The sequence below is a fragment of the Aquarana catesbeiana genome, linkage group LG02 (assembly GCF_042186555.1).
Source record: "Aquarana catesbeiana isolate 2022-GZ linkage group LG02, ASM4218655v1, whole genome shotgun sequence".
NCBI lineage: Eukaryota > Metazoa > Chordata > Amphibia > Anura > Ranidae > Aquarana > Aquarana catesbeiana.
The window spans coordinates 643977331-644004366 of record NC_133325.1 but is presented as its reverse complement, the minus strand read 5'-3'; the positions used below and the strand labels follow the sequence as shown (position 1 = coordinate 644004366).

At 43.1% G+C, this 27036-nt stretch overlaps 1 protein-coding gene across 1 annotated transcript in view; it reads left to right on the top strand.

Moving 5' to 3' along the window:
- The window catches only part of BCLAF3 (BCLAF1 and THRAP3 family member 3), a 134058-nt gene that overhangs the window by 49707 nt on the left and 57315 nt on the right, over nucleotides 1–27036 (top strand). Inside the window, exons 2-4 of the mRNA XM_073616474.1 lie at nucleotides 15324–15488; nucleotides 25073–25128; nucleotides 26379–26933. Coding sequence (XP_073472575.1) covers nucleotides 25088–25128; nucleotides 26379–26933 — 596 coding nt within the window. The 5' untranslated portion in view covers nucleotides 15324–15488; nucleotides 25073–25087. The remainder of the gene's footprint in view (nucleotides 1–15323; nucleotides 15489–25072; nucleotides 25129–26378; nucleotides 26934–27036) is intronic.

The following is a 27036-nucleotide window of genomic DNA, read 5'->3' as shown; positions in this document are numbered from 1 at the left end:
GACAAATTTTATGTGAAAAAACAAAAGTCTCTGTGAAAAACAAACAAACAACCAGAGTCTCTGTGAAAAAAAGGGGGTTTCTATAAAAAAACTGAACCGGGATCCCACCATATGCAATCCAGAAGATAATAAGGATAAAGAACGGTGACTTCTGTGCTCATACAGACTGGTGACTCCAAGTGCTCCCCCAATGTTCCCCCACTCACCAAAAACAGTCACCCCTGCAGGGGTAATGGGCATAGAGTGGGTGTCTTAGGATGGATGTCTCTGTAGGTGTCCCGCTTGTGCTCCGCTCCTCCGTGGGTTTGCACCAGCAATCCGATTCAAGATTCCCGACAGACGTTCCAGAACTGGGCTCCTCTGTGACTCAGTACCACCAAACTTTCTTTTCCTATTTCCATGTGTTCGTCTCCTAACACATGGAAGATGAACACATGGAAATAGGAAAAGAAAGTTTGGTGGTGCTGAGTCACGGAGGAGCCCAGTTCTGGAACGTCTGTCGGGAATCTTGAATCGGATTGCTGGTGCAAACCCACAGAGGAGCGGAGCAGAAGCGGGACACCTACAGAGACATCCATCCTAAGACACCCACTCTATGCCCATTACCACTGCAGGGCCACTGATTACTGTATAAATGTAATGTCACTGGCAGGGAATGGGGTTAACACTAGGGGGCGATCAAGGGGTTTAACTGTGTTACCTATGTGTGTTCTAACTGTGGGGGGAATGTGGCTGACTAGAGGAGGAGAGAGATCGTTGTTCCTACTTAGTAGGAACACACGATCTCTGTCCTCTCCCCTGACAGAACTGGAATTTGTGTGTTTACACACACAGATCCTGGTTCTCGCTCTGTCACAAGTGATCGCAGGTGCCCGGCGGACATTGTGCCTGCTGAGCACGCGCATTGGCTCCGGGGGCACGCTGCGCACGCGGGCCATCTACAGCGTCTTAAAGAGTGGACGTACAGCTACAACGGCTCGCGCATGGGGAGCCAACCTGCCGCAGTATAACTGCGGCGGCTGGTCGGGAAGTAGTTAAAGTGGTTGTAAATCTTTACATACACCCAGTGAAGTGACTGGCCTCAGGTGACACACAGAGATGGAACAAATCCTTCTACATACGTTGTACCTGTCTATGTGCAGCCCTTTGTTCTCTATAGTCACGCAAAGTGCTGAATTGTAAAGCTTTTCTGAGGGTTCAGAAAAATGGGGCGGAGAGCTGAAGTTACACACTGTAGATCTCAGCGAGAAGAGCTCTGAGAGCTGATTGGAGGGAAGGCACACCCCCTTTCACACAGCACACAGGAACAGAGCTGAGGCTGTCAATCAGCTGTAGGTCCCTCCCCTGTCACCTTTTTTCTCTTGGTGTCAGGAAAACTTGTCAGAAGTCCTTCATGCTGATAGCAGAGGAATGAAGCAGCAAAAGTGACATTGAGACAGGTACACACTATAGAGGGATATTCTCTGTTCATATTTCATGTCTGAGGTTTACAACCACTTTAACTTATAGAGAATTTTGTATTTTGTTTTCTATTACTTAGTTGATGAAGTCAGTGATGGGGTGAGTAATCTTGTCTCGATACACCACACCTTAAGGTAAATGCTAAATCTGTGTCTGTAATGTGTATTTATTCACTGATGAAAGCCCCACTCTTTTAAAGTCCCACTCCCATCCCTTCTGCTCTGCTCTTCTCTCTTCACTAAGCCCTAAGCCATTCCCACAATTGCAGCTGCATTAGTCACACTTGGAGGCATGATCAGCTGGTATTCAGATGCAGACAGTTTTGTATAGGATTGACATGATTTCCAGGGAGCAAGGGGCCTTATAGGTCTGCCCCATTATATTTTGTATCTAGTTGTGGCTATCCTATTTGTTAAAACCAAAAATCCCTCTGATACCAGTCATTGTGTGCATATTACCTTTTTGTTTAATGCCAGCAGTGTAAAGCTGGCTGTACACAGCTAAAATTTCACCCAATTCCTACTGAATTGGCTGCAGTTCAGGCTGTGCGTGGCTCTGTTTGCACCACCCATCTTGATAAAAAAATATGTTAGCCAAACAATGACTGCATCCAATCAGATGCAGTCAGTGATTGGGTGTTCCGACAGCGGCAGGTGCTACGGCTGTCTGAAAACAACCTCGTTTGTGCTGGAGACCTCGCTGGACTGACTGGATCAGTCACTAGTCATGGGTGGATGGTTGTGTTGGAAAGTAGAAAGGGGATCCTTCACAGGTCTTACCCAGTATTGGATAATGGTGATGGACCCTCTTGGGGTTTGGACTGCTGCCTTTTGGGTACGGCCTTATGATCGTTTCCACATGTAGACTTGGAAAAGTATGAAGCTAGGAGCGCCCGTGTTGAAAAGGAATGCAAACTTAAAGGTAGGTTAAAAGGTGTTTATTGAAGTTATTGTAGGAGTCCTTGCTGCACCTGCCTTCACAGCTGTCACTCTGTCAGCCAGCTCTTTGACACTTTGCAAACACACCTCCGGCTTGGATTTTGTTTCCATTTAATAGCATGTAGCAACAGCCCTGAAGAAGGGAGAGTCCTTTCCCCCCGAAATGTGTTGGATTGATGTGCTTCCCAGTACCTTCCATAAACCTTCAAGTTTGCATACTGGGCACTCCATCCTTCCTACTTTTCCATGAATACAACAGCCGGCCAGAGAGATTCTTCTATCCTACGGGCTGAACGAGAGGAATCAAAGTGTATGGCTAGTCTGTGTTCTGGAATTTGACCAAGTATCAGCCTCTTAGAGTCCCTGGCAACCATCTCTCTTGTGAAGTTAGGAGGAAAAAGCACAGTGACAAAGATTTGAACCTATTGCTGTGCTGCTTCAGCTTTCACTGCCCAGGGTACAGGGTTCAGATGTTGATTAAATGAAGCTGGTCATCAGACTGAGGGCATCGTGTGGCATTAAAATAAGTACTTTGGGTAGGAGCCACACGTCTAAACACTGTCCAAATCTTGCTGCCTCAACCTCCGCAACATCTCCAAAATACGCCTCTTCCTAACCAATGAAACCACAAAGCACTTAGTTCACTCCCTAGTCATCTCTTGCCTCGACTACTGCAACTGCTTCCTCATGGGATTACCTTTACGCAGGCTATCCCTACTTCAGTCCATCATAAATGCTGCTGCCAGATTCCTCCACCTTAGCAAACGTTCACTGTCTGCTATCCCTCTCTGCCAATCCCTCCAATGGCATCTACTCACCTAACAAATGAAATGAAAAATTCTAACAACTTACAAAGCCACCCACAACTCGGCCCCCAGCTACATCACTAAGATAGTCTCAATATACCAAACTACTCATTCCCTTCGTACCTCCCAAGACCTCCTGCTCTCTAGTTCCCTCGTCGCCTCCTCCCATGTAAGACTTTTCCCAAGCCTTTCCTATCCTAAGGATTTACCTACCCCAATCTGTTCGACTATCTCGTACTCTGCTTGTTTTTGGATGCTCCCTGAAAACCTGCCTCTTCAGAGAAGCCTATCCTCCAGCACCTAACAACTGTACTTTTATTTTATCCATCAGATCATCCCCCACAGTTATTACCTTTTGTATCACTTGACCCTTCCTCCTAGATTGTAAGCTCTAATGAGCAGGGTATTGTATTGTAACTGGTATGGTCTACCTTCATGTTGTAAAGCGATACGCAAACTGTTGGCGCTATATAAATCCTATTATATTAATAATAAGAGCACCAGAAAATGACTATTGCAATTAAAGCTGTTTTTTTATATATATTTTAATGGACTTATGCATTTTTTTCTTGCTATTTTTGGCTGGCATTTTGCTTTACAAACATGGGACTTATACCCAAGAAAACGTTTGATCCTTGGTTGACTATATTTCAACAGGGATCTAACACGAACAAGTATATATGGCGTAATAGGTCTATTTATAATTGTCGCCAAGCAACATAATAGGAAATAAACCGCATCATATGTATGATTGAAAAATTAATCCAGTTATGAGATATGTAAATATTTGGCAATGGATTGATTCAGTGCCAACCTCACATCTGGGAGAAATGAAATAATTGTTTTTCCACCCTTAGCTTAGTCTGTCCGTGGTATTCGTCCCCACTAGATGTTAGCTGTAGATTTGCGATATGTGTTGTAATTAGTGATTTGACTTGATGGAACCAGATCTAACATAAAATCATATTACTGTATCATATGTATGATCACGTCAAGAAGGTATTATTGGTGGCGTAGTAAGCTCTGATTTTTGCATCAGGACTATGCTGACATTTAAGATGCTAGCATAGAGCTCTCTACCTCCTGTGGGACAACTGTGTTAGGCTAAGCTTGTCTGCTAAGCTACTGTTGTCACAGACATGTGTGAAGTCTCCATAGATACCTTTCAAGAGTTCCCTAGAGGGTACAGAGCATAAACATACTCTAATGTGTACCCTATGGTGGATTGTCCCTAGGAATATGGCACAGCGCCGAAGAAATAATAAGGGATTGAATTTTGATATGGTTCACCAAAATAAATGTTTCTACTTTTAATTGTTTAAATTAAGTGAAATTATTTATAATTCAGATGTGAAATTGTTGTAGGATTCCAGAACCAGTCAGTCCAGTCTTTAATGAAATGAATGTGTATAAATAACAATATTGTATTGAGGACATAGCACTAGTGCTAAAGATGTTTATCTACGCTCAGCAGTTTTAGATTGTTTATAGGGCTTTTATGGCTTGTCTGTGTTCCTGCCTGAAAGGTAAAGATGGATTAAAGCTGAACTTCACCCGAAAGGGGAAGTTCTGCTTTTCCTCCTCCCACCTTCTCTCCCATATTTGGAATGCCTTTTTTTTTTGGAGGGGGTACCTGATTTCATCCAAGGTTGTTTTCAAGTCACATACTTGCCTGCCTAGCAAATCCAGCATTGTCTGACTACAATTCCCTGCCAAAGCCTGGATCCCACACCGCCTTCTTTTTTGAGGACATAGAATGCTGGCTCTCTCTTTCAGGTTTTTGCAGTCAGCCCCCGATAATATGTGACTGGGATATCCCAGGAGCAGGAGGCTGCAGGAGCAGGGACATGGCATTCCCGTCTAGGTGAGAATGGCAGCAAGGGGCTGAGCTGGAGTAGAAAAATGTATAAAATTGTAAACAGTTAGGTTTATGAAATGCTCCCTCCTAACGCCTGTTCTGACTAACCTGTGTAAGGAAGATCAGTACTTTTATTGTCCACTTTCAGTTCCTCTTGAACTTATATTGGAATTTGTTCTAGGCACATTTTTTTTTTCTTCAAATAAATTTAAAAAAATATATTTACCTGCTTTGTGCAGTAGTATTGCACAGAGTGGTCCCTTATCTCCCCTCTGGAGTCCCCCACCGGCTCTCCCCTCCTCCTCTTCTGAGTGTGCTGAGGAGGTACCCATGCAAGCGTGGTCCCGAGCCAGGCTGTCTGCATCCACAGGCACACAGCATGGCTTAGCCATGCCCCCTGCTCCTTCCTCACATGATTTTACTGACAGCAGCTCTCAATGTAGTCTGTGAGAAGGAGAAGAAGAAGAAAAAGCAGTGCTGGATCAAGAGAGGACTAAGCTAATTGTTTTCCAGTTCGCTTCCCTGCTTGTAAAACTCTGCCATTTCACAAGGGAGATGCTTGTTACAGTTCTGTCAAATCTGCCACAGATTTACACCGATCAGCCATAACATTATGACCATCCACCATACCCATCAAATCATGGACTCTGCTAGATCTCTGAAGGTATGGTGTGGTACCAAGGCATCAGTAGCAGATCGTTTAAGTCCAATGAGTTGCGAGGTGGGGCCTTCATGGATCAGACAGTACATTCCACAGGTGCTCCATTGGATTGAGATCCAAGAGAATTTGGAGGACAGGTCAATACCTCAAAGCTTTCTTGAATTCATCATACCACTCCACCTTCTTCCATTGCCCCATGGTCCTGTTCTGATGCTCACGTGCTCATTGTAGGCACTTTTGGTTGTGGACACAGGTCAGCATAGGCACCCTGACCGGTCTGCCACTTCGCTGTCCCATATGCAACAAAATGTGATGCATTGTATGTTACGACACCTTTCTGTCAGAACCAGCATTAGCTTTTTCAGCTATTTGTGCTACAGTAGCTCTTCTCTTGGATCAGACTATATGGGCCAGCCTTCACTTTCCACATTTATCAATGAGCCTTGGCTGTCCATGACCCGGTTCCCCGGTTTTCCTTCCTTGGTCAACTTTTGATGGCTCCTGAGTCCTGACCACTGCAGACTGAGAACATCCTGGAAGCAGGCACTGGCACTGATCAAGAGAGCCTGACTCTGCCCACCCTTTCTGTCTTTCTTTCTTTTTTTTCTCTGTAAACAACATATTTCAAATTGCTATTTGTCACAGTTCTTTGTTTCTTGTATCTGAGACTCTCGGTTTGCAACCTGATAGGTGTAATCTCTGGAGTAAAGCCTGGTACAAACTATTTGTTTTTCATTTTGTTCAACCCAGCGGGCTGAACGAAAAAAAACCCCAAATAGCTGGGAGGCTTCTGTCGGACCGGCTGCTGTACACACAGGTGGAATGTTGGCTGGTTTCTATTGAACTGGCCGATGCCACCCGATATTTGGCCTCTGTGTACGGCCCTTAAGCATTGCTTTTGAGTGGGAAATTCCCTGCATAATTTGAGATGTCAGTCCTGTAGTTGCACCACCGAGAAAGAAAGAAGTATTATAAACTTGGTGAGACAAATGGTGACATTGCTTTTACTTTGTTTTGTACAGCATTGGTTTTTGTAGAATAGAAAACACTTTTCCTTCCCCAAACATTTAACTAGAAGTTTTCTTTATAGAGGTGCATTAGTTGTTTATTGGTGATCATATTACAGTTGTATTATGTGTTTTCGGGTTTTTTTTTTTTTTCTAGACTTTTAAAAATCCTGATTGGATGTATGATTAAAACATTTCGGTCTCTGCTCTTTGCATTGTATCAATATTCCAGTGGCTTCTACATAAAGTAAATGCATTTATTTACTTGCTTTTTGGAGGATTTCATAATCTTATCATATCAAAAGCAAAACAATATGAGTGCCAAACAAGCTGCCAGATTGCAGAGTATGGAAAAAAAAAGTATCTTGATCCTTAAAGCCTAACTCTGTTTTATTAAACAGCTGTATGTGTTGGTGAAGAAAATAGTTTGTTTGGTCCAAACAAACTAAGGTTCTCCAAGGACCCTTTCACATTGACGGATCAAATCGGACCATCCATTGTTCTCTATGGAGCGGCAGATGTCTGCTGACACCCGTCAGCATCCAATTCTGACCCCATCCGTCTGGCAGATCCGATTGGATAACAGTCGGATGGAAACGGACAGGCGGGCCATTTACATTCCACCAACCCATAAAGAACAGTGGTGTTGTGTCCACGTCTGCTCTGCATCATCGGAGGGGACACAGACCTGTCATCCACCTGCTCAGCATTCAGATTCCCTGCTGAGCAGGTGGATCTGCTGTTGGAGTCCACCCCATGTGAAAGGGGCCAAAACCTGTATTTTAGTCTTTAATCAAGTTAACTCAAGATGTTTATGAACAACGCGTTTCGGGGGCTGCAACAGTCCCCCTTCAGCTTGTTAAAAATAACATGAACACAAAAGAGAAATGCAACATAATAGAAAATATAAACAAGGCCAAAGATAAATCCAAGGAAAAATTCCAAGCTTTCTTACCGACCAACCCGCGGACAACCAAATCAACCTGTCTAACAGTATGCTTTTAAAAACAGGGGTTTAGTCTGCACACATTTTCAAATACATGCGTAAGCTACAGGCCACGTCAAGGCACCCTGGTATCTGTAGTTCCTATCACTGACTGATGAGTGACTCCACAGTGGAAGCACATGTATTCTGATGAGTAGGTGGAGGGCAGATGGACTGAAGGGAGCCCACCCCTTTGCGAATGTGTGCAGACTAAACCCCTGTTTTAACGCATACTGTTAGACAGTATGTAAATACACATTCACATATCACCAATGTGACAAAAATGATGTTGTGATATCATGTTCAACATCTTATGTTAAAAAGAGTTTATTTTTTTTGTTTCATTTGCACATACAAGTGAAGCCGCAACTAAGACAGAGAATGTTTGGTGGTAATAGAACATTGTTTACCAGTGCTGAAGACTGGAGTGCTAACTAGTTAGCCAGTAGGCTGTTCCAGTTCTATATGAACTACTCTCCCATTGCAAGGAAAGTGCTTACTGGTTCAGGATTTCAGCAGTTATTATTATTCCTTTGACTGGATTTATTTTACTGGCACTCCTGAATGTAGTGCATGGCGATGATTTTTAGTATGTCATAAATCTTGTCTTGTGAAGCTTTACTTATGGCCTCAGTGACCAGCAGAAAATCTGATCTCCAACTGATCGTTCCAAGTCTGTGAATTGTGGCGTCCTGTTTTTCCAGTATGATTTTCTGAGCAGCTGCTGTAGCTCATGTGTAGAAAATGTCTGGGAGATCTGTCACTCTGCGCAATCATTTGTAAATGACTTAAGTGGGTGTGATCTCCTCGGGTCATTGAAGAATGTGGAACTGCTCCCATTTCAATCACTGCTTCCTTCTTTGTCAAAACATTTTAGGCCTCCCTCTGGAAAGGTTTATTTTATTCTAGCTTCTGCGTGCTAGAACAATGAGGAGGTTATTGTGGTGTCAAAGGCTTAATTGGTTATTTTGTTTTTTATTTTTTTGCATTCTAGCCTCTGCGTGTTCCTCTTCTCTCTGATTTTCTAAAACTGGTGCACCCAGACTCTGGTACAGCTGTGCATAGTAAGCATTCAGCTTGTTCAATTACAGTGTTTACTAAACTCCGGACCCTGCATTCACTATATCTGGTCTCCCACAGTACATAGAACAAGGAAATGCATCATTTTAGTAAATATAAACTGCTAAATACCTTTTTTCATCAGCAGTGTATGTGACTTCTATCAGTGCCTGGTTAAAGCTTGTAGGAAGAGTTTTCATACTGTACTAGCTGTCCTATCAGGTTGCAGGACCCCTGACACTCTGCCTGGACAGTGCTGATCACATGCACTCTCCCAAGAAAAAAAAAAAACAATTCTCTAGCAATACACACCAAACTGAGCATGTGCAGCCTGACTCCATTTACTCTGTCCTAGTCGGACATGTTTTGGGGGCAATGCAAGAAGGGGGAGATCTGTGCATACAGGATCAAACAGCCTTTTTACACAATGCAGAGGAATAACGCCTTAGGTTCCACAGTGAGTATAACGAGCATGCTTTACTGCATATACAGACTGATTTTACTGTTTTGGGTTTAGTAACACTGTAAGCTTGGAAGCTGATAGGTTACTATGCACAACTGCACTAGATTCTGTGTGCGCCAGTTTTAGTAAATTTTTCCCATAGTGTATATCTGGGGAAAGAATAATGGAAAACAGTCAGTGTATCTCTGAAATGCATGCACCTTTCAAAGTACAGAAAAATACTTATTGATCCACCATATACCCAGCAAGATCCTTAATTTCTGTGTGAGCTGACTGTGCTGCCTTTGACCCCGTGCACAATAGGCATTTAGCACCATCGGATAAAGCCCAGTGCACACGGGCCAAATGTCGGGCGAGATCGGTCCAACAGAAGCCAGCCGGCTCCCTATCAGCCCTTCCAGCCAATGGCTGAGTGCTGACTGGAGTGTTCTGGAGAGGGGGGCCATCCCCCTGTCAAACAAAATAGCACAGCTGGGGAGATTGCTGTACCAATATCAGATTGTTATTACAGCGGCTCTGACCTGATCTGTCAGTTTTTTGTTTTTTTTTTTTTGTTCAGCCCGCTGGGTTGAACAAAAAAAAGATGAAGTGTGTACAAGGCTTACGAATCTGGCGTTTAGGTGTGGAAGCCTTTAAAACTCAATGAGAGGCTGACAGCTGTTGTGGCTGCATGTAGCTGGACAGTGCACAAACATTTAGGGCAGTATGTGCCCAGGGACAATCGCCTGGAACGCAAGCAGTCTGCGTTGTGAGAATTTATCCTGGGCGCATACTGTCCTACACATTAGGATCGATCGGAGCACCATGCAGCAGCAAACTTTGCCTGTGTGAATGGGGCCTAATTATTAATTTGTACATGAAAGAGTGCTGCGCAATTAAAAGTCTATGACATTAAAAAAACAAAGCAATCCCAGTTGGTAAACATGTATATGACACTCCATAGAATGTCCATAGAATATAACAGTCCCAACAGGTGTGTGGAAAGAAACTGCAGTATGGCTAAAGTGCAAGTGACACACAGGGGAAAAACTTCAATCCAGTGTCTGTGATCCCTCCACCACACAGAATGGCCTCTCACCTCCAAGATTCGACCTGAAACAGGTCACATAACAGTAATAGAACACCAGGCAGGGAATCCTAGGTTGGAGATCCAAGACTCGTCCACAGTCAGTGAGATGACAAAGCATGTATGAGGAAAAAGACACAGCGATCTAGTGCTCTCTGTATGCCGATTTATTGAATTAAAACACAATGAATTGCACTTACATGTATCCGCACTCAGTACTGAGTGCAGGCAAACGAGCGTGTAGTAACAACGAGACGACCGCGGGTGATGTCATGCCTGACCCCTTACCTCCGTACGTGTTACGTCCAAAGGCAGGACTTCCTCAGCGTGGGGTAGGATATGCGCAGATGGCCCGCTGGTTATATTTATTGCTATAGTAACCTATAGTGAGCCAATAGGGGAACTGGACACAATGGTCGAATGGCCGATTTCAATACAAAGAAACCCTTCTGACTTACACTGAATATAGAAACGTACACAATACTGGTATATATATATAAATGCAACTAATAACGCTAATTTATTTAAAATGCATATAGGAAATGATTATTCCGCTTAGATGCAAAAATTGTGTAAGATAAGGAAAAAGAAACCGAGCGCCTCAGTTTGCATAAATATAGATAAAATTAAAAATGTATATAAAATTATATATATAAAAAATTTTAATATATAAATAGACGTCAGTCCACGGCCGTCTCAATGTAAACACCACATATAAAAAATCAACAATAAAAATGTTCAGAAATCCATATAAGTAAATATGCAAAATTTAAATTTAAAACACATCAAAATATGGACAAAAATAAATAAATGACCAAAAAAACACTATATGTTGGAAATAAAACAGTTGGGATCGAAATCCACATTCATTCCTGCAGGTGTCACCTTAGTTTCATAAACCCAGAAGGATTCTCTACGGCTCAACTGTCTGATAAAGTGGCCACCTCTCCCGTGACGGGGGACCTTTTCTATACCCCAAAACTTAAGGCATTTGGGGTCTCTTTGATGACAACTTCTGAAATGCCTGGAGACACTATGGGTCTTCACTCCCCTTTTTATGTTGCTAATATGTTCACCCACCCGTACATGCAGAGCTCTTGAAGTGCGGCCTACATACTGTAGGCCGCAATCGCACTCAAGCATGTATACCACCCCTGTAGATGTACATGTAATAAGGCTATCTATTTGGTAACATTTCTGCGTGACACTTGACACAAATTCTTTACGTTTCTTGATGTTTCTACTGGCATTCTTGCAGGTAGCACATCTCCCGCACGCATAGAAACCAGACAGGAAACTAAAAAGTTTATTTTCCGTCAATCTAGGTGGGTCCACTACTCCAGGTGCCAGACGGTCCCGTAGGGAAAGTGCTTTGCGGTAGATAAACTTGGGATTTTGAGGAAGAATTGGTCCCAAGGTCCGATCACATTTAAGAATCGGCCAATGTTTGGCTATGATTCTCTCTAATCTCTTTTATTGGATATTATAATCCAACAAAATTCTGAAACCTGACATATTGTCTTTAGCATCAGAAGTCTTGATCTTATCTGCCACAATGGTATTTCTATCTGTGAGTCTGATTTTCTCAATTTCAAAGTCAATCATAGACTGTGCATACTTTTTCTCCTTAAACCTTGCTGCTAGGATCTGGGATTGTGATAAAAACTCCTCCTCCGTGGTACAGTTGCCCATAAGCCGGATAAATTGTCCTCTGGTGATATTACATAGCCATGACCTATGGTGACAACTAGTTAGTGGAATGTAAGCATTCCGGTCAGTAGCCTTAAAATGGTTTCTAGTCTGGAAACCAACCTCACTCTTGAAAATTTCTAGGTTAAGAAAGGTAATTTGTTGATGGTCGATAGTCCAGGTATGCTGAATGTTTTTATCATTGTTATTAAGTTTGTTCATGAACAACTGGAGACTGGGCATATCCCCCCTCCCAAATCATAATTAAATCGTCTATGTACCTTTTGTAACATGATAACTGGGGGGGGGGGGTGTCATGGAATACAACGTCTTCCTCCCAGTGGAGAGGGTATGCACAGTCTATGATTAACTCTAAAATTGAGACTACACATGTTACTACACGCTCGTTTGCCTGCACTCGGTACTGAGTGCAGATACATGTAAGTGCAATTCATTGTGTTTTAATTTAATACGTCGGCATACAGAGAGCACTAGATCGCTGTGTTTTTTCCTCATACATGATTTGTCATCTCACTGACTGTGGACGAGTCTTGGATCTCCAACCTAGGATTCCCTGCCTGGTGTTCTATTACTGTTATGTGACCTGTTTCAGGTCGAATCTTGGAGGTGAGAGGCCATTCTGTGTGGTGGAGGGATCACAGACACTGGATTGAGGTTTTTCCCCTTGCACTTTAGCCATACTGCAGTTTCTTTCCACACACCTGTTGGGACTGTTATATTCTATGGACATTCTATGGAGTGTCATATACATGTTTGCCAACTGGGATTGCTTTATTTTTTAATGTCATGGACTTTTAGTTGCGCAGCACTCTTTCATGTACAAGTTTATCCGAGGTTTTTATTTTGAATTAGCCTTTTGTGTTTGCTAGCAGTTTTATTTACGGCCCTATTAGGTCAGCGCTGGATATCTGTAAAGTAATGCCAGACCATTGTTCCTAATTTTTACTGACTGGAATGGTACCAGCTGATTGGGGAAAAGCCAATGTAGCACCAATATTTAAAAAGGGCCCAAAATACATCCCTGGGAATTACATACCAGTTAGCCTAACATCATTAGTATGTAAAATCTTGGAGGGGATGATAAGGGACTATGTACAAGCTTTTAGTAATGAGAAAGGTATCATTAGCAGTAATCAGCATGGATTCCTGAAGAATCGTTCTTGCCAAACCAATCTACTAACCTTCCATGAGGAGGTGAGTTGCCAGCTAGATAAAGGAATGCCCGTAGACGTGGTGTATCTGGATTTTGCAAAAGCATTTGACACAGTAACCCATAAACGTTTACTGTACAAAATAAGGTCCGTTGGCATGGTCCATAGGGTGAGTACATGGATTGAAAACTGGCTACAAGGGGGAGTTCAGAGGGTGGTGATAAATGGAGAGCACTCGGAATGGTCAGGGGTGGGTAGTGGGGTCCCCCAGGGTTCTGTCCTGGGACCAGTCCTATTTAATTTGTTCATAACCTGCAGGATGGGGTAAACAGTTCAATCTCTGTATTTGTGGACGATACTAAGCTAAGGAGGGCAATAACTTTTCCGCAGGATGTGGAAACCTTGCAAAACGATCTGAACAAATTAATTGGGTGGGCAACTACATGGCAAATAAGGTTCATTGTAGAAAAATGTAAAATAATGCATTTGGGTGGCAAAAATATGAATGCAATCTATACACTGGGGGAGAACCTCTGGGGGAATCGAGGATGGAAAAGGACCTGTGAGTCCTAGTAGATGATGGGCTCAGCAGTGGTATGCAATGCCAAGCTGCTGCTAACAAAGCAAACAGAATATTGGCATGCATTAAAAAGGGGATTAATTCCAGAGATAAAACGATAATTCTCCCGCTCTACAAGATTCTGGTCCGGCCGCACCTAGAGTATGCTGTCCAGTTCTGGGCACCAGTCCTCAGGAAGGATGTACTGGAAATGGAGCGAGTACAAAGAAGGGCAACAAAGCTAATAAAGGGTCTGGAGCATATTAGTTATGAGGAAAGGTTGCAAACACTGAGCCTATTCTCTCTGGAGAAGAGACACTTGAGAGGGGATATGATTTCAATATACAAATACCGTATTGGTGACCCCACAATAGGAATAAAACTTTTTCGCAGAAGAGAGTTTTAACAAGACTTGTGGCCACTCATTAAAATTAGAAAAAAAGAGGTTTAACCTTAAACTATGTAGAGGGTTCTTTACTGTAAGAGCGGCAAGAATGTGTTATTCCCTTCCACAGGCGGTGGTCTCAGCGGGGGGCATTGATAGTTTCAAGAAACTATTAGATAAGCACCTGAATGACCGCAACATACAGGGATAAACAATGTAATACTGACATATAATCACACACATAGGTTGGACTTGATGGACTTGTGTCTTTTTTCAACCTCACCTACTATGTAACTATGTGTGTATGATCAGAAAAGTTGTTTTTCTTTTCCCAGCCTCACCTATGATTTTTCAGTCTACAGCCCAGCAGGGCCATTCCCTGTCCTTAGCCTGGGTGCAATATCTGTAGGGTAAAAATGGGTACCAAGACGGCAGGGCTTGTTTACGCAAAAGCGTATCCCTCCGAATAGTGATCCACGATGGATTGCTTTTCAGAGGACATTTAACAGGCAGTGAGAAGATGTTATGTTGCACCACTCACACTTCCAGTGCAATTCAGTTGAATGGATTGCATTTGGCAGGTGGTATTGTCTGCAGAGTGGGAGTGAGGGAAATATTTTTTTTTCTACGCCATGATGCAAAGCATTGCGGTCGCAGCAGGTGTACAACCTTGCCCGCTGCCTTTACAGGGGAGTGATTGAGGGGCGATAAAAACAGGCACATTTTTTTATCACCTCCCGGCTGCAAATGTAAACAAGGTCTAAGCTGTAAGTCCTGTGTGAATGTACCTGTCTGAGCAGAGATAAAGGCTGTACAGATATGACAAGTTGGTGTCTTCAACTCAGTTGACAGAGGGATGAAATCTGCTCCAGGGCAGAGTGGCATGACAGTGACATTGGCCATGAGCGTGACTTTATTTATTTAGTTTTTTTTTTATATGTGTACTTATCCTATAACTCAATATCTTGTGTACAAATGTCTTTCCATGACAATAAAGGGCATGTTTGTTCTAGCCGCAAGTTGTAAGGTCAGCAGCCTTCCATGTATCCGCATACTGCACAGCTAAAAAGCTTCTCATATGTGCCAGACATCTCTCCTAATGCCTGCTCTACCCAGTGCAGAGCATGGTTCTCTTCTCAGACAGTATAAACATTCATTGTTATGAAGAGAAATATTACCTGCTGTTAAATTACTCTTATTATTATTTTGTACAGGCTGAGAGCTAAGACAACACAAGGCCCCTGTGGTGATCCTGTCCCTGGCATGCTGACTGTGAATAGCTGAAGACTAAGGCAGCACACAACGTCCCGATGAAGGAAGTTCATCCTTTGCCAGACACCTTGACAGCTGTGACACTTGCACATAGCCTGTCAACGGAGGTAAGACACAATCCCATAAACATCAGATATGCTGTATGTAATGCATAGATCCAGCATACAATTAATATAATCATAAAGACACCGGCCATATATGGTATTTAATGTCTTTTGTAGGTTCAAATTTAAATATTAAAATGACACTGAAAATAAAAAATAATCCATACACATACACTACCTAATGGCCTTGTAATCTATTTTTCATGAAATCATTGCTTGCTCTTTTTTTTAACCACCTTGTAACATTCTGCATGAGCTCCCAAACCACTGCTTTTACCCTTCCCTTGTTTGTGTGGAACAAGCAGGGCACATTAGTTGCGATCATGGGCACCGCTGTATGGTCCCATAGTCCATCTTGGGAACTAACAAATAAAGAAGGGGAAAGGACCCCTAGATAAGTAGATATTAAAGTGTTACTAAACCCACAATAGTAAAATCAGTCTGTATATGCAGGAGTAAAGCATGCTTGTTATACTCGCTGTGGAACGTAAGGGGGTAATCCTCTGCATTGAGTTAAAAGTCTGTTTGATCCTGTCTTCTCTGATCCTCCCCTTCCACTGTCCCCAATCCATCTTCTGATAGAACAGTGCCTTGGGGGCAAGTTACACATGCTCAGTTTGGTGTGTATTGCTAAAGAGTTGTTTTGTTTTTTTCTTGGGAAAACAGAGGCTCACGGGTTCTGTAGCTTCATAGGACAGTCAGAGCAAAATAAAAACTCCTCCTACAAGCTTTAACCAGACACTGATAGAAGTAACAGGACTGCTATATACTTCTGATGAGAAAAGGTATTTAGCAGTTTATATTTAATAAAATATTTGCATTTCCATGTTCTGTGTACTGTGGGAGATCAGATATAGTGAGTGCAGGGTCCTGTGTTTAGTAACACTTTAAATGCGACCCCAAATAGTCACAATCCAGATTCCCTGATTTAGGGGGATTCCAACCGGTTAGTTTTTATGTATTAGTAGGAACTGTTCCGAGTTGGACCATTTTAAAAACAACCTTCCCATATGTACTCTCACTTCCTCTTGAAATCACAGGGCAGGAAGAAGGAGGAAATCTCTTTAATGAGACAAAAACTGGCAGCTGTTTTAAATTTCCCCTACTGTATCCAAACATGGAAAAAGAGTCCCCTTCAGTCTGGATTTCCTCCTCAACACTCCACAGAAACTGCTCTCCTAGAACTAACAAACAATCTACTAAGGGCCAAAACCAATGGACACTATTCTGTACTCCTACTCCTGGACTTCTCTGCTGCCTATGATATGGTTGACCACCCCCTCCTCCTCAAAAAACTCCACGCCTTTGGTCTCCGTGACTGTACTCTTCGCTGGTTCTCTTCCTACTTCCTACCTAAACCGCACCTTTAGCGCTGACTTACAATTCTGCTTCCTCCTCTCCTCTTCCTTTCTCTGTTGGGATCTCCCAAGGTTCTGTTCTTGGACCTCTATTTTCAATCTACACCTCCTCCCTGGAGCAGCTGATAGCCTTCCATGGCTTCCAATACCACCTCTATGCTAACGAGACCCAAATCTATTTCTCTACCCCTCAGCTCACTCCTTCAGTCTCCTCACATATCACTAATTTACTATCAGATATATCAGTCTGGATGTCGCACCACTTCCTCAAACTTAATCTATCCAAAACTGAAGTTATCATTTCTTTATCGTACATCATGGGACACAGAGCTTTAAATAATTACTTAATGGGTTATAGGTCACCTTCAGGTGATGGACACTGGTATACCCAATCCAAGAAGTTCACTCCCTATATTACCCCTCCTTCCAGGAGCACATCAGTTTTTTCGCTAGTGTGTTGGTCACAAGTGAAGATGTGCTCTGAGGAGCTCCAGGAGGGATCCATGCTGGATTTAAATAACCTCCATAGACGAGATCCATCCAAAGTGCCTGATGGGGTGCTTTACAGGTCCAAGGGAGTTGGAACCCCATTTTAGGGACCCGGTCCTTGAAGGTTTGCTAAACGCAGCCCGCCGTGATGGGTGAAGGTTGGTATTGTCTATTAATTCAGCAAATCCTGCGGCGGGGGTAAGGTAAGGGAAGAAACTTAGGTACTAAAAACACCTATGTATTCTTCCATTAGGGAAAAAATTTTGTCATGCCTTAATTCTCCACTAGAGGGAGTCTATGCACATACCTTACTCTGTTGTTTTCACTGTAAAGCTCAGTCAGTCTGTTTTATGGCTGCAGCAGCACGTGCAGGGAGATTCCTCTCAGGTAAAAGAAATCTGCCAAATGTTTTCTTTTCTCCCCCCTGAAGGGACCAGGGGTTAGGGGTACATCAGCGGTGTACCCCCCTTACATTACCCCCGCATGCTGTCATCCTCGCCTGAATTACCAGTTATAGCAAGCCAGGGTGAGCCATTGGAACAAATTGATGGTGCAGCTGCTTCTCACATCTCAACCCCTGTGTACATGACTGAAGATGTCCTTTCCTCCTCCCTGCAGGGTCTGGAAGGAAGATTAGCGGCTTTAATTGCATCCTCCACTCAAATGGATAGGAAGCGTGCTAGATCACCCTCCCACACTTCAGAACCTTTGCAAGGGGAACAGTGGGCTCAGGATGAGGTGTTACCCTCAGTCAATCAGGAGGAAAAACAAACCGATGATTCATCTGTGGAGGAAACAACGGTGGATGAACCTTTTTCAGCCTCACAATCTGAGAAATTGCTGATACAAACTCTTACGTAGATAGTTCGTTCCACTTTCATCTTACCCTAACGCAGTCTCCTGAAAGCTTGGTTTCTTCCTTGGGTTCCTTAAAACCTTCTCAGCCTTTGCATGCATTTCCTGCACATGCATTATTAGAACAGCTTATTTTTGCTGAACGGGATCACCCGGATAAGCATTTTCTCCCTCCTAAGAAATTTTCAGTTCTTTATCCCCTGGAGGAGAAATTCTCCAAAAAATGGAAAGTACCAGCAGTTGACGCTGCGATTTCCAGTGTGAATAAAGGCCTAACTTGTCCTGTAGACAATGCACAAATGCTTAAGGATCCAACAGATAAAAAGTTGGAATCGCTGTTAAAATATTCTTTTTTCATGGCAGGTGCCGTTGCTCAGCCTGCAGTCGCTGCAATAGGCGTCTGTTAATCCCTAAAGGACCTATTTAAACAGGCCCTTAGAGAGCTTCCTGCACAACATGGGTTTGGCTGAACTACCAAAAGCATTATGCTTTTCCATAGATGCCATTAAAGATTCTATTCACCAGGCATCCCGCCTTACGCTTATGCTTGTGCATATGCTTAGAATCTCATGGTTAAACAATTGGTCAGCTGAAGCACCATGTAAAAACCACCTAACTGGGTTCGTTTTTCATGGGAAGCGGCTATTTGGAGATGACTTGGACAAATATATCCAAACAATTTTTAGTGGGAAAAGCACTCTTTGGTCAGTCAAAAGAAAGTATAAACGCCCTTCATTTAAACTGGCTCTTCCCCCTGCATCAGGGGCTTCCGCCTCTAGGCAGTGGTGACGGCCTCCGCCGTCAGACTCTAGAGGAAAACCTCAGGGTAAGACCCAGGCTCAAAAGAAGTCCTGGGGTCGGAAACCTGCAAAGCAGAATCCTAAAGCCTCATCATGAAGAGGCAACCCCCTTCACCAAGGTGGGGGGAAGACTTCTGCAGTTTTCAGAAGTCTGGAAAGAGGAAATTCAGGACAGATGGGTCATCTCCACGGTAACGCTGGGGTACAAACTGAAATTTTGGGTTCTTTCCACTGTCTCGTTTCCTGAGGTCAAGCGTTCCAAAAGATCCAGAGAAAAGACAATCTCTGTTTCAGGTACTAGACCGATTAATATCTCAAGGGGTGATCATACAGGTCCCCACAAAAGAACAAGGTTTGGGGTTCTATTCAAACCTTTTTATGGTACTGAAACCAAATGGAGATGTCAGACCCATTCTAAATCTGTTCCTGAAGATCCCCTCCTTTCGCATGGAGACAATCAGGTCGATAGTTTCCTTCTAGGAGTAGAATAGAACTTCTGGCATCTATCGACATCAGGGATGCATATTTGCATGTTCCTATATTTCCCGCTCCTCAAAAGTCTCTGCGGTTTGAGTTAGAACAGCAGCAATTCCAGCTTGTAGCCCTGCCCTTCGGGCTAGCCACAGCACCCCAGGTGTTCACAAAAGTGCTGGCCCCACCTCTAACCAGGTTAAGGGCACAGGGCATAACAGTCGTAGCGTACCTAGACGATCTATTGCTAATAGACCAGTCAGTGGCTCGTTTGGAGCAAAGCGTACGCACTACAACCAAATACCTGGAAAGTTTGGGTTGGATTCTCAACCTAGAGAAGTCTTCCTTAATACCGCTAAAAAGGCTGGAGTACTTGGGTCTGATCATAGACACAGCCCAGGAAAAGGTGTTCTTGCCTCAGGCAAAGATCAACTCCATAAAAGAGCCGGTGCGGATAGTCAGGTCAAAAGGCGATCCCTCATTCGCCTTTGCATGAGGTTGCTAGGAACCATGGTGGCTTCATTCAAAGCAGTTCCCTATGCCCAGTTCCATTTAAGACTGTTGCAAAACGGTATCCTGTCTGCTTGGAACAGAACAATTCAAGCTTTAGACTTGCCAATGCGGCTGTCCCCACGAGTGTCCTAAAGCGTCACTTGGTGGTTAATAACCCAGAATCTGTTGAAAGGAAAATCCTTCAGACCAGTTATCTGGAAGGTGGTAACGACGGATGCCAGCCTTTTAGGCTGGGGAGCAGTACTAGAAAAGACAACTGTCCAGGGACAGTGGTCAAGAACCGAAAGAACCTTTCCCATCAATATCCTAGAGATTCGGGCAGTGCGTCTGGCTCTAAAGGCCTGGACTTTCAAGGTTACAGGATTGTCCTGTCAGGATTCAATCTGACAATGCCACAGCGGTGGCGTATATCAATCACCAAGGGGGCACCAAGAGTCTCGCAGAGAGAGGTGAACCATATTCTAACTTGGGCAGAAAGGAATGTTCCATGCCTATAGGCAGTCTTCATTCTGGGAGTAGAGAATTGGCAGGCGGACTACTTGAGTTGCCAGCAGTTATTCTCAGGGGAATGGTCTCTTAACCCCGACATATTTCAGTCTGTTTGCTAAAGATGGGGGACTCTGGACGTAGATCTTCTAGTGTCCAGGTTCAACATGAAGTTAGTCAACTTTGTGGCCAGAACAAGGGATCCACTCGCATGCGTAATGGATGCATTTGTGACCCCATGGGATCAGTTCTCACTGATCTGTGTATTCCCCCCCTATTCAGTTGCTGCCTCAACTTCTTTGCAGGATCAAGCTGGAAAGAAAACCGGTAATTCTGGTAGCACCAGCATGGCCCAGAAGGTCATGGTATGCAGAAATCGTAAAGATGGCAGTGGAGGGCCCATGGTCCCTCCCACTACGGCCAGATCTGCTCTCACAGGGAGTGATATTCCATCCTTCCTTACGGTCTCTAAATTTAACGGCTTGGCTATTGAAACCCACATTCTGAAGAAACGTGGGCTTTCCGGGTCAGTTATCTCTACCCTGATTAATGCAAGGAAGCCAGCTTCCAGAACTATATATTATAGAGTCTGGAGTGCTTATGTTTCCTGGTGTGAATCCAAGGTTTGGCACCCTCGGAGATATATCATAGGCAGAATTCTTGTCTTTCTACAATTAGGGGTAGAAATTAAATTGGCCTTGAGTACTATTAAAGGCCAAGTCTCTGCTTTATTGGTCTTATTTCAAAAACCACTTGCTACACATTCTTTAGTCCGGGGTTTTATGCAAGGGGTAACGTGGTTTAATCCGCCCGTTAAACCTCCCTTGAACCCTTGGGACTTGCATTTTGTTTTGTCTGTGTTACAAAAACAGCCATTTGAACCGATACAACATATTCCCTTAATACTTCTGACAAGGAAGTTGGTATTTTTGGTTGCTATATCCTCAGCAAGGAGGGTTTCAGAATTGGCTGCTCATTCTTGTAAAGAGCCATATTTGATTTTTCATGAGGACAGAGTGGTGTTGCGCCCTTGTCCAGGTTTTTTACCAAAAGTGGTCTCAGGTTTCCACCTGAACCAAGATATTGTCCTGCCATCGTTTTTTCCAAAACCATGTTCCAGGGAAGAAAAGTCACTATATTGTCTGGATGTGGTGAGAGCAGTGAAAATCTATTTAAAGGCAAGTGCTCAGATTCGTAAGACTGATGTCTTATTTGTTCTGCCAGAGGGTCCAAAGCAAGGACAGGCAGCGTCGAAATCCTCTGTCGCTAAGTGGATTCGGCAAGTGATAATTCAAACTTATGATTTAAGGGGTAAGATCCCCCCTTTTCAAGTTAAGGCGCACTCTACCAGGGCTGTTAGTGCTTCTTGGGCAGTGCGTCCTCAGGCCTCCATGGCTCAGATCTCTAAGGCCGCAACTTGGTCTTCAGTGCATACATTCACAAAATTTTATCAGGTGGATGTAAGGAGGTATGAGGATATCGCCTTTGGCGCAGTGTGCTGCAGGCAGCAGTATAGGTCCTCAAGTCTGGGGGTACCCTCCGGGTTATGTCTCCTTCCCCTCAAGTAGCATTGCTATGGGACGTCCCATTAAGTAATTATTTAAGGCTCTGTGTCCCATGATGTACGATAAAGAAAATAGGATTTTTATTACAGCTTCTCTGTAAAATCCTTTTCTTGGAGTACATCATGAGACACAGAGGTCCCTCCCCTCTTTTTTTGGGATTTAAGTATATTGCTTTGCTACCAAAACTGATGTGCTCCTGGAAGGAGGAGGGGTTATATAGGAAGTGAACTTCTTGGATTGGGTATACCAGTGTCCATAACCTGAAGGTGGCCTATAGCCCATTAAGTAATTATTTAAGGCCCTGTATCCCATGATGTACTCCAAGAAAAGGATTTTTACAGGTAAGCTGTTATAAAAGTCCTATTTTTTCCTCCCCCTCAACCCACAACTATTAGCCCATCCCCGCATGCCAAGGTCCTAGGTGTAGTCCTGTGAACTCTGAACTCTTCTTTAAGCCCCACGTCCAATTACTGTCCAAATCTTGCCGCCTCAACCTCCGCAACATCCCCAAAATACGCCCCTTTCTAACCAATGACACAACAATTCACTCCCTGGTCATCTCTCGCCTCGACTACTGCAACTCCCTCCTCATTGGCTTACCTCTACATAGTCTATCCCCCCTTCAATCCATCATAAATGCTGCTGCCAGACTCATCCACCTTACCAATCGCTCTGTGTCTGCTACTCCTCTGTCAATCCCTCCACTGGCTTCCGCTCACCCAACTAATTAGATTCAAAATACTAACAACTACTTACAAAGCCATCCACAACTCTGCCCCAAACTACATCACTGACCTGGTCTCAAAATACCAACCCAATCATTCTCTTCATTCTTTTCAAGACCTCCTGCTCTTTAACTCCCTTATCAGCTTCTCTCATGCTCGCCTCCAGGACTTTTCCAGAGCCTCTTCAATCCTACAGAACTCCTTACCCCAATCTGTCCGATTATCTCTTAGTCTTAGCTGTCAGATGATCCCTGAAAACCCTCCTCTTTAGGAAAAGCCTATCCTACCCCCACCTAACAACTATGTTTTCATTTTCTTTACCTGCTCATCCCCCACAGCCATTACCTTTTTGTTCCACTTGACCCTCCCTTCTGGATTGTAAGCTCTGACGAGCAGGGCCCCCTGATTCCCTCATGTATTGAATTGGATTGTAACTGTACTGTCTGCCACCATGTTGTAAAGCACTGTGCACATTGTTGGCACTATATAAATCCTGTATAATAATAATAACTATAATAATATAGTGTCTAGATGCCCAGGCTAAATATATCAACTTCAGTATCATCTATAACTTGACTAGGACTAATTTGCTTACCTAAATAATGTTTACAGTGTTTTGAAAGACATAAAATTTTTATTTGGTTCACTTACTTTTAATATTATGCTTATGGTTTTTATTATAAGCTGAAAAAAGGACAAAAATTGGAAAAATGTAATTTAATTCGCATTTACACAAAACAGGTTTTATTTATATACACTAATGATTTTCAAATATTGTACTTCTTACATGATCGGGAACCATTCTGATTTATTTCCGATCATTAGTCTGAGACTTATAGTAGTCGGTGGCATCACACTCTTAGAACTAGGATCACCCACACATGCAAGCTCCTAGTTCTCGACTGGAATTAAAGTTCCCAACGCACAGGGAACTGTACCTCCAGAATGTTAATCTATAGATTATGGGTGACTGGTGGTTGAAAACAAAAGGCAGCAACATGCCAAGCTCACTGCAGTGTAACTGATATTTCTCAAATCCATGCGGGCTAGTATCATAAAATGTATTCAGTAAAAAAAAAAAACTATATTATATATTTTTTCTACAAATTAAGTTCATTTCCTTTAACTGTGCTGACATATAAAATTACTTAATTCTGCACTTACTAACATTTTGTTTTTTATCCTGCCCACATAATCAGTATACACGAATCATGCAAATAATTATATTTTTATATTATTTTATGTTCTTTAAGTAGTTGCCGCCCGCCCACCGTCAAATGACGGCGGGGGGGTGCGGCGCTCGTTCTGGACGGCTGCTCTCGTGGGGCGCAGCTGCCGCACTGTGTTGCTAGGACACGGCGCGACCCCGATCTCCTGTAAAGAGCCGCGTCCGCGGCTCTTTAACCATGTGATCGGCTGTGTCCAATCACAGCCGGTCACATGTAAACACAGAGATGCCGGTAATCGGCGCTCCTCGCCTCACACTGACAGAGTGTGTGGCGAGGAGAGCTGATCAGCGGCATCTCCTCACAGGAGACATTTACACATGTAATCGGGGCACTGATCATCATTGCCCTGATTACAATGGTGACACCAGTGCCACAAATTGGTGCCAGCGATGAGTGCCCACCAGTGCCAGCAATCAGTGCCCACCACTGCCAGCAATCAGTGGCCACCAATCAGTGCCCATTAGTGATGCCAGTCCGTGCTGGCTATCAGTCCCGCCTATCAGTGCTGCGGATTAATGCCCATCAGTGTCGCCCATCAAGGCCCATAGGAACCGCCTATCAGTGCCACCTATTAGTGCTCATCAGTGCCGCCTATGAGTGCACATCAGTTCCACATATCAGTGCCCATAAGTGCGGCATATTAGTGCCTCCTAATCAGTGCCCATAAGTGCCACCTCATCAATGCCCACCAGTTCAGCCTATCAGTGCCCATCAATGCCGCCTCATCAGTGCACATCAGTGAAGGAGAAAAATTACTTAATTACAAAATTTACTGACAGAAACTAAGTAAAAAAAAATTTTTTTCACATTTTTTGCCCCCCCCCCCCTTCTTTTTTTTTTTTTTTTTTTTTTTAGTAAAACATTAAAAACCCAGCAGTGATTAAATACCACCAAAAGAAAGCTTTATTTGTTTGTAGAAAAATATAAAAATGTAATATGGGTACAGTGTAGCATGACCGCGCAATTGTCATTCAAAGTGCGACAGCGCTGAAAAATGGCCTGGGCAGGAAGGGGTTGTAAGTGCCCTGTAGGCAAGTGGTTAAAGCTCTGTTGCAGGGAAATTTTCTCATGAATGTTAAAGACATTTCTTTTTCAGGTCATAATTTAGAAGATGGCAAAATCGCGATCAAGATCCCCCATGTGGAAACCCAGGTAAATAAGAGCAAGGGAAAAGGGAATTATATACTGCATGGGTACAATGCATAGTGACATGGACTCCCCTGGGATTCCTTACATTATATAATCAGTGAACCATCTGCAGGTCAGGAAATATGGCTGAATTGTGCAATATATTCTATTCTGTCATAAACCGTGTAGATTAACATTCCTAATACTGAGCCTGATGCTAGCTGTCATAACCTATTACCTATCAGATCACTTTTATTTCAATGCTCCTAATAGGAATTACAAATAATGCCTAAAAGGTTTTGGATTTGGAAGAGATGAGCTACCACAGGGGTTCACAATATCAAGGAATATCATTTCTGTTTATTTAACCTTAACTTGGCCACACACTGTTAATTTTTATTCAGTGTGCTAAACAAAACAAAAAACGGATTCTTTCATATATACAAAGAAGGTGGATGAAGGAATGTCCCCCCTCCACTGGGACATTGTATTCTGAGAGCGGGAGCTGCTGTCAGAAAACATTGTTCAGCGGCTGCAGAAGTTGATCAAAACTATTGACTTCTGGCGAGCAGGGATGACCACACACTAATCGAAGTTTGCCCGGTCTCTGCTGAACCGTCCGAATTTCGATCAGTGTATTGCCAGTTTCAAAACTGAACTCTAGCTATGATCTTTATAGCATACAGTCTTTACTTTGGTCCAGCTTGGGTCAATGTAAATATGCCTAAAGACTGTGACAATCAATGTATTGTCACCTTCAACGGTGGTCCATCGGGTATGAGATATGCATGCTTACATTGGTCCATGTTGGAATAAATGCAATAAAGTTCATACCTGGAGTTCGGCTTTAACTGAGCAAAGCAATCACACTGTCAGATCCTTTTGGGGAAAATAGAACAAACGTGATTCAGCCATGTCCATTCCAGGCCCCCACATGGAATCTCTGTAGAAGTATACTGAGATTGTCTCCCGATGGAGAGCAGAAATCTAACCTGACAGCAAAGTGCCTTCTATCACATACAGACCTAAGGTGGGGTCTTTAATGCCAAGTTCCTAGATAGTTTTAGGCGGATCACTCTTTTAGGTATCCATTGCGACTAGTGGCAAATGTTCACATTTTGTAATGTGTGGGGTAGGATTACTATTTAATAATGTTTGAGTGTCTTGCTTATAAAAATACTGCAGACAATATGGAACAGTATATTACGCAGTAAATGTCAACACATGCAGGGGAACAGATGCCTAATTATTACTTTTTTTTTTTTTTTTTGTAGACCACCCTCACAGAGAAGTCCAGAGCGTAACAGACATAGACAAGATTATTACCACAATAACAATGACTTCCATAGAGACTCAAGGAGATCAACACACTGGGAGGATGATCAGCATAGGCAAAACAATTCCAGATTTGATTCCTACAGTCACTTTGGTGATAATTTGTTTGAACAAGGTACATTTGACACCAATCTAAGAAGATCCCCTTTCGAGGCAATAAATCGACTGAAGAGAGCGTACTCCCCTGAGCGAAGGGGAGAAAGCAATAGAAGATTCCCACCAAAATCTCCTGAAGAAGCAAATTACAGAGAAAATACTAGAAACTTCCATAACCACAGAAATCATGAAAGAAATGGTGATAATCCCATGGTACATAATAACGGTTTTAAAGCAGCAAGACGCGAGAACAACTTTCACAGACCATACAACAGAGACCATAATAAGAACTGGCATGAAAATGATGGCTGTTGGAATCAGCATGATCCAGCAAACCAGTATTTGTCACCTCATAGAAGAAGACCTGAAGAACATGAACGAAAGTCATTTCAGAAGAGGTAACATATGCACATAGCTATTTCCTTCTAGCCATATTTGCTGAAACATAGACACTGAATTATCTTTGTTAATTCTGCTCACAAATGTAATGATGATTTGTGT